This window comes from Salmo salar, unplaced genomic scaffold (genome assembly GCF_905237065.1).
Source record: "Salmo salar unplaced genomic scaffold, Ssal_v3.1, whole genome shotgun sequence".
Lineage (NCBI taxonomy): Eukaryota > Metazoa > Chordata > Actinopteri > Salmoniformes > Salmonidae > Salmo > Salmo salar.
The window spans coordinates 312633-326611 of record NW_025547613.1 but is presented as its reverse complement, the minus strand read 5'-3'; the positions used below and the strand labels follow the sequence as shown (position 1 = coordinate 326611).

Below are 13979 nucleotides of genomic sequence, written 5' to 3'. Positions count from 1 at the left end.
CAGTATAAAAGACACCTGTCCACAACCTCAAACAGTCACACTCCAAACTCCACTATGGCCAAGACCAAAGAGCTGTCAAAGGACACCAGAAACCAAATTGTAGACCTGCACCAGGCTGGGAAGACTGAATCTGCAATAGGTAAGCAGCTTGGTTTGAAGAAATCAACTGTGGGAGCAATTATTAGGAAATGGAAGACATACAAGACCACTGATAATCTCCCTCGATCTGGGGCTCCACGCAAGATCTCACTCCGTGGGGTCAAAATGATCACAAGAACGGTGAGCAAAAATCCCAGAACCACACGGGGGGACCTATTGAATGACCTGCAGAGAGCTGGGACCAAAGTAACAAAGCCTACCATCAGTAACACACTACGTCGCCAGGGACTCAAATCCTGCAGTGCCGGACGTGTCCCCCTGCTTAAGCCAGTACATGTCCAGGCCCGTCTGAAGTTTGCTAGAGAGCATTTGGATGATCCAGAAGATGATTGGGAGAATGTCATATGGTCAGATGAAAACAAAATATAACTTTTTGGTAAAAACTCAACTCGTTGTGTTTGGAGGACAAAGAATGCTGAGTTGCATCCAAAGAACACCATACCTACTGTGAAGCATGGGGGTGGAAACATCATGCTTTGGGGCTGTTTTTCTGCAAAGGGACCAGGACGACTGATCCGTGTAAAGGAAAGAATGAATGTATCGTGAGATTTTGAGTGAAAACCTCCTTCCATCAGCAAGGGCATTGAAGATGAAACGTGGCTGGGTCTTTCAGCATGACAATGATCCCAAACACACCGCCCGGGCAATGAAGGAGTGGCTTCGTAAGAAGCATTTCAAGGTCCTGGAGTGGCCTAGCCAGTCTCCAGATCTCATTTACATTTACATTTAAGTCATTTAGCAGACCCTCTTATCCAGAGCGACTTACAAATTGGTGCATTCACCTTATGATATCCAGTGGAACAACCACTTTACAATAGTGCATCTAAATCTTTTAAGGGGGGGGGGGGGGTTAGAAGGATTACTTTATCCTATCCCAGGTATTCCTTAAAGAGGTGGGTTTTCAGGTGTCTCCGGAAGGTGGTGATTGACTCCGCTGTCCTGGCGTCGTGAGGGAGCTTGTTCCACCATTGGGGTGCCAGAGCAGCGAACAGTTTTGACTGGGCTGAGCGGGAACTGTGCTTCCTCAGAGGTAGGGGGGCCAGCAGGCCAGAGGTGGATGAACGCAGTGCCCTTGTTTGGGTGTAGGGCCTGATCAGAGCCTGAAGGTATGGAGGTGCCGTTCCCCTCACAGCTCCGTAGGCAAGCACCATGGTCTTGTAATGATCTCAACCCCATAGAACATCTTTGGAGGGAGTTGAAAGTCCGTGTTGCCCAGCGACAGCCCCAAAACATCACTGCTCTAGAGGAGATCTGCATGGAGGAATGGGCCAAAATACCAGCAACAGTGTGTGAAAACCTTGTGAAGACTTACAGAAAACGTTTGACCTGTGTCATTGCCAACAAAGGGTATATAACAAAGTATTGAGATACATTTTTGTTATTGACCAAATACTTATTTTCCACCATAATTTCCAAATAAATTCATAAAAAATCCTACAATGTGATTTTCTGGATTTTTTTTCTCATTTTGTCTGTCATAGTTGACGTGTACCTATGATGAAAATTACAGGCCTCTCTCATCTTTTTAAGTGGGAGAACTTGCACAATTGGTGGCTGACTAAATACTTTTCCCCCCACTGTATATATATATATATATATATATATATATATATATATATATATATATATATATATATATATATAATCATTTGCAGTCAATATTAATGTAAAAAAGAGGGAACACTTTATGCCTTTCTTACTTTTATTGAGTGCCAGTGAAAATATGCAAATTAACAAATCAATTGAATACCCAGAATAGACCACCTACACTTTGCCTCCTTCCCTGCTATGCACAAGGCAGTAGAAATGGCATGTTTAAAATGAATGAGAAACTCTCTATTAAAGCATCCAGCTTTTATGAAACATGACAGTGTACAGTATATTCAGCTAACTGTCTAAATAACGTAGGGATTTACATCATATTTACGTAGTGCAAGTTACTATACACAAGGCCTGTTACAAGCACCCATTGAAATGGTAATAGTTTAACAGTAATTGAAACACCTTGCCACATTCAACAACTTGTGGTTAAGAACAAAGTGCTGCTGAAAACTTGGGAACAATAACAATCCCTTTAAGGACTGTTTATCTCTTTTCCCTGTCAATGAGAGCAGAGTATTAACCTATATCATCAACTGTTATTCCAAAAACATGTGACCATAAGTGGCAAACATATGCTCATTAATAGCCCTCAATTATACATAAACAATACGAACATGTTGGATCTACAGTCGAGCCTATGTGGCATGTTTGTACAAGAACCAAAAATATAAATCATTTAAGGAAAATAATATGAAAATGAAACCCACAGATATTAACACTATCTGAGGAGAAGCTGATTGGAATTGGATGGTACCTGAGCTACAGTTGGCTCTAGTTCTATCTATTCATCTTCCTTTTTAATGCTACGTTTCTGTTGTGGATATTTGATAGCAAACCAGTCTCTGTCTTTCAGAGCTACTGGCTCTGCTTGTAGGCAGGAGTCACAGTCCTTTTTACCTGGTATTCTGCAACTTGTTATGAAATTAAGCAAATGCCGCTCAACAGCTTTCACTTCATCACCTGTCCACTTGCTTCTCACCTTCACAGCTTTCATAAATGCAAACAAAATACAGCTGATTAACAATGAGCTCTGTTAAAGTGACAAATGGAGGATATGATACAAAGGATTCTAGTTAGTAGTTATATGATGTTATCAATACATGTGAATACAAAATGCTTACTAACCTTGCTTTCCTTTGGAGCACTTTGAGGAAGCTTGGGATGTGACTATTTTACCATGTCTTGGTTGTGTGTTGCTCATGTTATCCAGGGTGGTTGGCTCAGGAGTGCCCTCCATGTTATCCAGGGTGGTTGGCTCAGGAGTGCCCTCCATGTTATCCAGGGTGGTTGGCTAAGGAGTGCCCTCCATGTTATCCAGGGTGGTTGACTCAGGAGTGCCCTCCATGTTATCCAGGGTGGTTGGCTCAGGAGTGCCCTCCATGTTATCCAGGGTGGTTGACTCAGGAGTGCCCTCCATGTTATCCAGGGTGGTTGACTCTTGTGTTTGCCTCAGAAGTGTCTGGTCCCTAGAAGTTTCTGTTGTTGAGCCTTTGCAAAGTAATAATGAATGTGATTATTTTCTATGAGCTTTATGACAATACATTTGCTTGCTTGTATTATTCACTGTAAACAACCTCAATGTCAGGCAATACGCAATTCTACATTAGATATTAACTGATATTTCAGATATAAACATAAACTGATTGCAAATCCATAAATGTGGAATTACTTATCACCACCAATGTGATTGTTTAAAAACAGATAGAGGATCGTTTCGATAATCCCAACAGAAATGTGCATTTATGTGACATAACTTAAAGATATTACCACATATATACAAGTCAGGATACCTTTGCATTGATGTAGGTCAGCAATGGATTCTTCGCTGGAATCATCATCACTCATTTCTACTTCATCTGGTTGGGTAAAAAACATTTACGGCCAATTATTTAAATGAAGGACTAACAACACTTATAATAGTTATATTTGAAGTTGCTAAAAACTATATTTCAAACAAAGTTTTAACTTCAGGATTGACCTCAATGTCATCCAGCCCTTTCCCCTGCAGGTAAGGCAGTCTTCCTTTTTCGATTGCTATCAACAGTTTGCTGACTTTTGCGAGCTGCAGGGTACTCTCTGGAAGCCGATAGAATTCTCTATGGACATGGATGTCATGTCCTAGAAAGGTGCCTCTGGGTTCTTTGCGCCGCATTGATTTGCATACTTGCGAAAGCAGTCGGAGCCTCTGTAATGGGAAAGGATACCTGGCCGTGCAAACATGTACACATTTTCTTTGTGGATTTGACACTCTTTCCTGCTTATCATGAGGAGGTCCATAGCAGCAATCATGTCAGGGGTTAGAAGCACTGGAACCTTTCTTGACCTTTTACCTCGAATCTCAACTCTCTCAAAGTGCTCTGCAAGCTTCCTCTCAAAGTCAGTAAGGCCACTCACAATGTCTGGATTCAGCTCCGTAAGATCCCTGGATGTGAAAGACTGAAGCTCCATTTTTGAAACTTCCCCTTCCCTCCTTCTGTTAAATAGTACTACCTGCGTCAAAGTCACTTTAGCAAGATTTCCAAAGCTTTTGCTGTTGGGTTCTTCCTCAAGGTCCTTCATACACTTAGCACGCTCAGTAGCAAGAAACTTGTGCAGCGCCGACACATCCTCTGTAAAGGGTCAAACCTGTGGTTTATTCCATTTGGCTTGTTGAAGTGTACCCAACGCGGCAGCTGAAATGGACTCTGTCCACTTTTTCTGATGTAAAGTGGCAAATTGCTTTGCAGACTCTGCAACAGCAGGGCGATTTGCAATGATGGCATTGCATTGCACAATGCCTGCAACTTTGGCTAAACTGTGTCCCAATTTCAAAGCCAATGATGGGATTTTATACGAGTTGCTTTCAACATCATAACCAGCAACAGATCTTACTGCCTGTATCACATGGGGAAAGTTACAGGGCATAACAAGGTCTTCGGTGCTCTTCAATGGTGTTATAGCCCTTGCCGTTATCAATAGTCTTGCCATCTCTCTCATTTTTTGGCGTGCGTAGTCATTCCTTTTCTCATATGGTTTCCTGGAATTTAACACTGACTCGCCGATACAAAGGATTTCAGTTTCACTCCTTACAACCGAGGAAACGTCATCCTGGTTCATTTCACAAACAATCTTCCAAACAGCTTCCTTAACTGAGTCAGGTCTTGGTATGTGCAATTGAATCCATTTCCGCCCAACTTGAGGCTCTCCCTCAACAGATTTCTTCGGGCAGTTTCTCACGTCTCCATAGGGAATTTCTTGCATACAGTCCTTCGCAAAATTTGCAGTGACGGTAGTAATCAGATGGTTTTGCAGTACTAGGTCTTCTACAGGCAACCATCTCTCCAGTGCCACAGCTTGCCACTTCAGCATTATGGTCAAAGTTTCCTCTCTTCTTAAGAGAGCGTAACAACTCTCTTCTTTTGCGGGATCCTTTATTAAAACTGAAAGCCATTGCAACATCAGGCTTTTCACTGTGGATGGATTCGAGGTGTCTTGCCAATTTAGAAATGGCCTTTTTACAATAAAGACAAAATTGCTTCTTGTTGTACTTGCTTCCTTTTGCTGTTATTGACAAAGGTGTGACATTTATGGAGCTTTTCTGGTGTGATGTGTTCTCTGATGAATTCACACTGCAGCTTATTACTGAAGTACAAGGATTGCTGCGCATCTTTGAATAACTTAATGTTCTTGGCTTCTCTGAACTGGTGGTACTATCCCCACTGTGTGCTGTAACGTTCCCTAATGGTGTGTTCTCTGACAGTTTGTGGTGGAGATTATTTTCTGTGGTTTTATATTCCTTACTACAAGAACTTATAGTACTTATAATAGAAGCATCCAAGAAACTGCCACATGTGTCTGGAACATAGTCTGCATCGTCATAGTCCGTAGCATCCGAAGATTCATCAAGTAGGTCAGTAGAGGTCTGAAGAAAAATGGAGAAAAAAAGCATCTAATTCTGTCAATAACTTATACATGTATTAATACCTGGGGTATCATACTCCCTACAGTACCATCACATTGTGCATAACACCTACATACTCACAGATAAATTAATTATGGTGAACTGATTGAAAGACCTCTGTCTCTCAGCTATCTCTTTTTTAGCCTTCTCATAACGATCATGATGGCGCTTCAGATTTTGCAGATAGCGTCTTTTTCTAAAATTAATTTGTATAAGTCTTACTGGAAATTACTACAATGTTTCCTCACATCAAAAATACCACAATGTGTTTACAAAGAACATTAACTATTTTATCTAATAACAAGAATGCAGCTTTCTTACCTGCTTTGCTGTAGGACACTGGAAGGGTATAATTCCACTGGACTTGCTTGCCTTGAATGAAATGATGAAGAATAAATATTTGTTTGTAATAACACAGCACCATAACAGTAAATTAGGATATTATACATTATACTGTATGTGAAAATAATTTGTGATAAGAAATGGATAATACTGTTTTATAGATGACCTATAGATGAAAATATTAATATGTGGATCTGGGGTTTTTAAGCAAGACTCTATAGAAATGGTTAAAACTGTACAATATCTGCTAGCCAACAATATGAGGACCGTGTAACACACACACTCTGCTCTGGTTGGGTCATACCATATCGAGACGTCATCTGAAACACATTTACGTCTTGAACAGACTAAATACAAAATGAGGACATGACGACTGATCACATCTAGAGTCAAGGTTAATGACTTTGAGTTATCCTTTTGTTGTCAAAGAAAGCTCACAACCTTAAAATTAATGTAAATGGATCTACTGCCATATCAATTAATTCACGCAAATTGATAAGAAGTATGTTAAATGGGCAAAAACATTGCCCAAAAAATACAAAAACATAGGCATTAGAGAGAATAAAGATTAATTGTATGTTTTGAGGAGCGGTTAGTTCTGTCAAATGGTCGGGCTAATTTTGTTTACGCTATGATATCGAAACAAGTTACGGGAATGTTGATATTGTGAACATTTTACATAAAAGGTTGGTTGTAATACAGTAAAAAGCCATTTAATTTATATATTGGAATGAACTGAGACAACAATTTAATTTAAATAGAAAAGATCTACAGTACATCTATACATCTACAACCGCATTACTACTGTAACTACAGTACATCTATACATCTACAACCGCATTACTACATTAGTACAGTAACTACAGTACATCTATACATCTACAACCGCATTACTACAGTAACTACAGTACATCTATACATCTACAACCACATTACTACAGTAACTACAGTACATCTATACATCTACAACCGCATTACTACAGTAACTACAGTACATCTATACATCTACAACCGCATTACTACAGTAACTACAGTACATCTATACATCTACAACCGCATTACTACAGTAACTACAGTACATCTATACATCTACAACCGCATTACTACAGTAACTACAGTACATCTATACATCTACAACCGCATTACTACAGTAACTACAGTACATCTATACATCTACCACCACATTACTACAGTAACTACAGTACATCTATACATCTACAACCGCATTACTACAGTAACTACAGTACATCTATACATCTACAACCGCATTACTACAGTAACTACAGTACATCTATACATCTACAACCACATTACTACAGTAACTACAGTATCTATATCCAGAATTCCACTAGTTGTACAGCTGTGGACAGAAGAAATCTGTCTTCTAAATGCAGCTGCCTTAAAAAGAACATAAAATGTTTCCAGTTATCTGTTGTAATGTCATACAGACGTATATCTCTCTAAAATGTGATAGGACTGGTAAAAGCTAACTGGACTAAATGACAATGGCAGTCTCCATTCTAGATAGTACATATATTCCAAAGAGGCAAGCTGTGACACACTATCTCTCTACAATCTCCTCCTTATTCCTCTGACACTGGCAGGAATGAAGACCAGAAGAGAGAAAGAAAGAGATAATGGAAGAGAAGCCAGAAGAAGAGTGTGACATTACCTCCTGGGGTGGTTGTCCCAGCATGTGGTGGCCATAATTCAAACTAAAGGTCTGTCTAAGACTAGAGGAACAGAGCCAACAGACTCCCAGTTTGCGTCCCAAGTGGCACCCTATTCACTATATAGTGCACTACTTTTGACCAGAGCCTAATGGCCAGAGCACTACGTTTGACCAGAACTCTGATCTAAAGTAGGGCACTATATAGGGAACAGGGTGCCATTTGGGATGCCGGCTCTGACTCTCTGATAGGCCAATACCTCTAAACGTTCCTGAATCTCCAATGTGCAGTGTAGCATAGTACCAGATACTCACAGCATGAGGCGAGGTTGGAGAAGCTACTGTAGGAAAGTCTTTAAACTAACTAGAAAACAGGCATGGAGCCCTGAGCTGGTTATATAAGGATGTTAAAATGTAAACATCTAGAGGATGGAGATAAAGGTGTGTTTAATCCATACTTTCTATAAGCTTCTATACAGAACCTCTACAGATATCAGCCATTTCCATTGAGGATTTTCCCCAGAGTGGCCACAGACTTTGTTTCCAACTCCACAGCCTGGATCCAGTGTCCCGCTGAGCTATGGCCTCAGTGGTCCTGCTCTGACTTGGGGCCAAGACGAGACCACTTGGACCTTCCGAGCGGCATTTTACATAACAATTGGCTAACTGTGTACATGGGTTAACGCCTTCCACAGTTAACACTTTCTCACAAAGCAACTGTCCTGATGATGCAGAGAGAGGTTGTTGAGTCTGCTCTTCACAAGTCTCTAGTGTCACCCTAAGGAGTCTGCTCTTCACAAGTCTCTAGTGTCACCCTAAGGAGTCTGCACTTCACAAGTCTCTAGTGTCACCCTAAGGAGTCTGCTCTTCACAAGTCTCTAGTGTCACCCTAAGGAGTCTGCTCTTCACAAGTCTCTAGTGTCACCCTAAGGAGTCTGCACTTCACAAGTCTCTAGTGTCACCCTAAGGAGTCTGCTCTTCACAAGTCTCTAGTGTCACCCTAAGGAGTCTGCTCTTCACAAGTCTCTAGTGTCACCCTAAGGAGTCTGCTCTTCACAAGTCTCTAGTGTCACCCTAAGGAGTCTGCTCTTCACAAGTCTCTAGTGTCACCCTAAGGTGATGAAAACACACTTCCCAAAACATAACACTAGAGCTTAACCTGTTAGGGCTAGGGGGCAGTATTGACACGGCTGGATAAAAAACATACCCGATTTAATCTGGTTACCACTCCTACCCAGTAACTAGAATATGCATATACTTATTACATATGGATAGAAAACACCCTAAATTTTCTAAAACTGTTTGAATGGTGTCTGTGAGTATAACAGAACTCAAATGGCAGGTCAAAACCTGAGAGATTCCTTTACAGGAAGTGTCCTGTCTGACCATTTCTTGAACTTCTTTTCCATCTCTATCATTTACTAAGGATCTCTGCTCTAACGTGACACTTCCCACGTCGTCCATAGGCGCTCAGAGCCCGGGAAAAAACAGAATGTCGTCATTCCAGCCCCAGGCTGAAACACATTATCGCCTTTCTCAAGTGGCCGATCAAGGGACACTGGCCTTATGAGCGTGACCCCGACCGCCCCCGCCTTTGGGATTTTTTCCTCTGTTTGCCGAAAAGGAGATTCCCTGTCGGAATATTATCGCTTTTCTACGAGAAAAGTGTCGTAAAAATTGATTTTAAACAGCGGTTGACATGCTTCGAAGTACGGTAATGGAATATTTAGAATTTTATTGTCACGAATTGCGCCATGCGCGCGACACTTCTTTACTATTTCAGGTTGTGTCTGGAACGCACGAACAAAACGCCGCTATTCGGATATAACGATGGATTATTTTGGACCAAACCAACATTTGTTATTGAAGTAGCAGTCCTGGGTGTGTATTCTGACGAAGACAACAAAAGGTAATCAAACTTTTATAATAGTAAATATGATTATGGTGAGTGCTAAACTTGCCGGGTGTCTAAATAGCGAGCCCGTGATGCCTGGGCTATGTACTTAGAATATTGCAAAATGTGCTTTCACCAAAAAGCTATTTTAAAATCGGACATATCGAGTGCATAGAGGAGGTCTGTATCTATAATTCTTAAAATAATTGTTATGCTTTTTGTGAACGTTTATCGTGAGTAATTTAGTAAAATGTTAGCGAATTCCCCGGAAGTTTGCGGGGGTATGCTAGTTCTGAACGTCACATGCTAATGTAAAAGCTGGTTTTTGATATAAATATGAACTTGATTGAACAAAACATGCATGTATTGTATAACATAATGTCCTAGGGTTGTCATCTGATGAAGATCATCAAAGGTGAGTGCTGCATTTAGCTGTCTTCTGGGTTTTGGTGACATTATATGCTGGCTTGAAAAATGGGTGTCTGATTATTTCTGGCTTGGTACTCTGCTGACATAATCTAATGTTTTGCTTTCGTTGTAAAGCCTTTTTGAAATCGGACAGTGTGGTTAGATTAACGAGAGTCTTGTCTTTAAATGGCTGTAAAATAGTCATATGTTTGAGAAATTGAAGTAATAGGATTTTTAAGGTTTTGAAAATCGCGCCACAGGATAGTAGTGGCTGTTACGTAGGTGGGACGAATTCGTCCCGCCTAGCCTAGAGAGGTTTTAAAACCCACTACCCCCATTCCACTACTTTGACCCTATCTGCTCCTGCACCAGGCCAACTAACCCTACACTCATTAAAACCCACTACCCCATTCCACTACTTTGACCCTATCTGCTCCTGCACCAGGCCAACTAACCCTACACTCATTAAAACCCACTACCCCATTCCACTACTTTGACCCTATCTGCTCCTGCACCAGGCCAACTAACCCTACACTCATTAAAACCCACTACCCACATTCCACTACTTTGACCCTATCTGCTCCTGCACCAGGCCAACTAACCCTACACTCATTAAAACCCACTACCCCATTCCACTACTTTGACCCTATCTGCTCCTGCACCAGGCCAACTAACCCTACACTCATTAAAACCCACTACCCCCATTCCACTACTTTGACCCTATCTGCTCCTGCACCAGGCCAACTAACCCTACACTCATTAAAACCCACTACCCCCATTCCACTACTTTGACCCTATCTGCTCCTGCACCAGGCCAACTAACCCTACACTCATTAAAACCCACTACCCCATTCCACTACTTTGACCCTATCTGCTCCTGCACCAGGCCAACTAACCCTACACTCATTAAAACCCACTACCCCCATTCCACTACTTTGACCCTATCTGCTCCTGCACCAGGCCAACTAACCCTACACTCATTAAAACCCACTACCCCCATTCCACTACTTTGACCCTATCTGCTCCTGCACCAGGCCAACGACCTGGGAGGACAGGACACCACCACTCAACACACCCTGGAACTCTTCTGAAGTCAAATCTAGTATGACCAAATACTTCTCTGCAGCTGCCACCAAAACATTTTTTTTCTTCTGTGATTTACATTCCATTTCTGCGGTACAGTTGATAACCATTTGCTATGAACACTAAGAAGCCAACCTTACTGAAGCATATATCAATGGTTGGCCCATCCCTCTGTGCTGTCACAGATCTACTACTCACAGGGATCCTCTCAGGATCCCTCAGCCTTGACCCATCCTCCTCTACTTTCTTCACTGCCTCAGCAGTGACAACCTGTTCCCAACAGTGGGGTCAGTGGGATTGGATAGGGGCCCCTCTTCCTCTCTCTCTCTCTCTGACTGGAGGAGACAGGTGAAATGGTGTGTCTCCTCTGGTCAACAATACTCACCTTGAGAGACTCCACAGCCTGTTGGAGCTCCTTCAGCTCCTTCTCTCTCTCCTGGAATCTCTGCTGGACCTTCTGCTGACTCATCCCCAGCTGCCTCTGTGGAGAATCACTCTTCAATGAGCTATCAAGCTTTATTAGTCCAGTAGATCAATAGTATAGTAATGTGACATAGGGCCCATAGAGAGGAAGATCTAAAAAAATGGATGGTCCATTTACTAAATGATATTTATTTGTTGCTATGTGAATGATTATAGTTTTTATGGTAGGACTACATGTATCAACAGGTTGAGACTGAACTTTGGACTCATAAAAGGGCATTCAGAATGATAATAGTCTTTGACATTATAAAATGGTGATACATTTAGAGAATCTGGGTTGACATATCAATATACTCAAGGTTTGTGTTCATATTTGTTCTGCTGAGGATTCATTTCATTTCAATGATCTCATATTCAAACAGCCTTAGTTCCTACTGTATCTTTAATTCTTTGTTTATCAGACAGTCACCAATAAGTTGTTCTGGTCTTACCTGTTTCTCAGTCATCTCTGCTGCAGCTGACACTGTATCATGGCCTTTATGTTCGTCCATTGTACACTGATAACAGATACACTGCTGATCGGTACGACAGTAAACCTCCAGCAGTTTGTCATGATGAGAGCAGATCTTCTCCTGTAGTTGTGCGGTGGCTTTGACCATCTTGTGCTTCTTCAAAGCAGGAGATTCGTAGTGAGATTGGAGGTGAGTCTCACAGTAAGAGGCCAGACACACCAGACAGGACATGAGGGCTTTCTGCTTTCTGGTCCCAGTGCAGACATCACACACCACATCTCTAGGTCCAGCATAGCACAGAGCAGGAGGGGGAGCAGCCTGGAGTCCTGTCTTCTTCAGTTTCTCCACCACCTCAGCCAACATGTTATTTTTACTCAGCGTCGGCCTCGGACTGAAGGTCTGTCTGCACTGAGGACAGCTATAGACCCCTTTCAGAACATCCTGATCCCAGCAGCCCTCAATACAGCTCCTACAGTAACTGTGTCCACAGGGGATGGCGACTGGTTCCTTCAGTAGATCCAGACAGACAGAACAACAGAACTGGTCCTGGTCCAGCAGAACTCCCTGTTGAGCCATTTGGACGGTTGTTCACTCTCACACAGACAGACGACACAGAGACTCAGATCAGTTTCGTTTCCTCAGAAGAGAGTTTGTGAAGGGGGATGGACTTCCTGGTTCTGCCAGAGGGGTGGGGTTAGAGGGAGGGAGGGAGGAATGCAGGAAGAGAGAGAGGAACTGCATGCAACATCAAGAGGGAGACAAATAGTTTTGTTCCAATGTTAGAGCCCTTAACATGGAACAAATGACATAATGAATCTTAAAATGTGAGTTGTTAGAATATATGAAGGGTAACAGTTTTCTATGAAGTACGTATGTATCATTATTTTAATCACCTTTATAATGCCTTATAAATCGATAAGTCCTGAGGAGGTGTGATATATGGTTATTATACAGTACCACGGCTAAGGGCTGTTCTTAGACAAGACACAACACGGATTGAGAATTATCTAACACTTTCAACAATACAATCACATTTTATTTTATTGGTTTCATACACATATTTATCAGATGTTATTGTGGGTGAAGGGAAATGCTTGTGTTCCTGGTTCCAACAGTGCAGTAATATCTAACAATGCTTGTGTTCCCAGCTCCAACAGTGCAGTAATATCTAACAATGCTTGTGTTCCCAGCTCACAGAGGGCAGAAGTCAATGAAAATATTAGGACAAGCAATGATATATATATATATATATATATATATATATATATATATATATATATATACATATATACACTGTATACTGTGATGTGATGCATAGACAATTTGGAGTACATCTGTAGTATATCTGAAGAATAGTAGATGTACAGTAGTAGTTATATAGGATGAACCAGGACTAGAATACAGTATATACATATTAAGTGGACAGCAGTAGTTATATAGGATGAACCATGACTGGAATACAGTATATACATATGAAGTGGACAGCAGTAGTTATATAGGATGAACCAGGACTAGAATACAGTATATACATATGAAGTGGGCAGCAGTAGTTATATAGGATGAACCATGACTAGAATACAGTATATACATATGAAGTGGACAGCAGTAGTTATATAGGATGAACCAGGACTGGAATACAGTATATACATATGAAGTGGACAGCAGTAGTTATATAGGATGAACCAGGACTGGAATACAGTATATACATTTGTATTTATTTCACCTTTATTTAACCAGGTAGGCAAGTTGAGAACAAGTTCTCATTTACAATTGCGACCTGGCCAAGATAAAGCAAAGCAGTTCGACAACATACAACAACACAGAGTTACACATGGAGTAAAACAAACATACAGTCAATAATACAGTAAAAACATAAGTCTATATACATTGTGAGCAAATTAGGTGAGATAAGGGAGGTAAAGGCAATAAATAGGCCATGGTGGCAAA

The 13979-nt window shown here is 41.3% G+C and overlaps 1 protein-coding gene across 1 annotated transcript; it reads right to left on the bottom strand.

Annotated features, from left to right (window-relative positions):
• Positions 1–1853: 1853 nt before the first annotated feature.
• LOC123732100 (E3 ubiquitin/ISG15 ligase TRIM25) lies at positions 1854–12608 on the bottom strand. The gene is made up of 7 exons (XM_045711446.1): positions 12012–12608; positions 11483–11578; positions 6023–6073; positions 5560–5662; positions 3552–3617; positions 2887–3249; positions 1854–2748 (listed from the first exon to the last, which is right to left on the bottom strand). Exons 1-6 carry the CDS (start codon positions 12606–12608, stop codon positions 3053–3055), a joined length of 1110 nt encoding a protein of 369 aa, XP_045567402.1. The 3' UTR covers positions 1854–2748; positions 2887–3052.
• Between the last annotated feature and the right edge of the window lie 1371 nt (positions 12609–13979).

What these genes read in the sequence shown, in the direction of transcription:
- LOC123732100 (XM_045711446.1), bottom strand. Translation starts at nt 12,608, where the DNA reads ATGGCTCAACAGGGAGTTCTGCTGGACCAGGACCAGTTCTGTTGTTCT. An exon ending in AGGCTGTGGAGTCTCTCAAG is followed by an intron (nt 6,074 to 11,482) that starts GTGAGTATTGTT and finishes ATTTCATTCAAG; the next exon opens with GCAAGCAAGTCCAGTGGAAT. An exon ending in AGTGTCCTACAGCAAAGCAG is followed by an intron (nt 5,663 to 6,022) that starts GTAAGAAAGCTG and finishes ATTTTTCTTCAG; the next exon opens with ACCTCTACTGACCTACTTGA.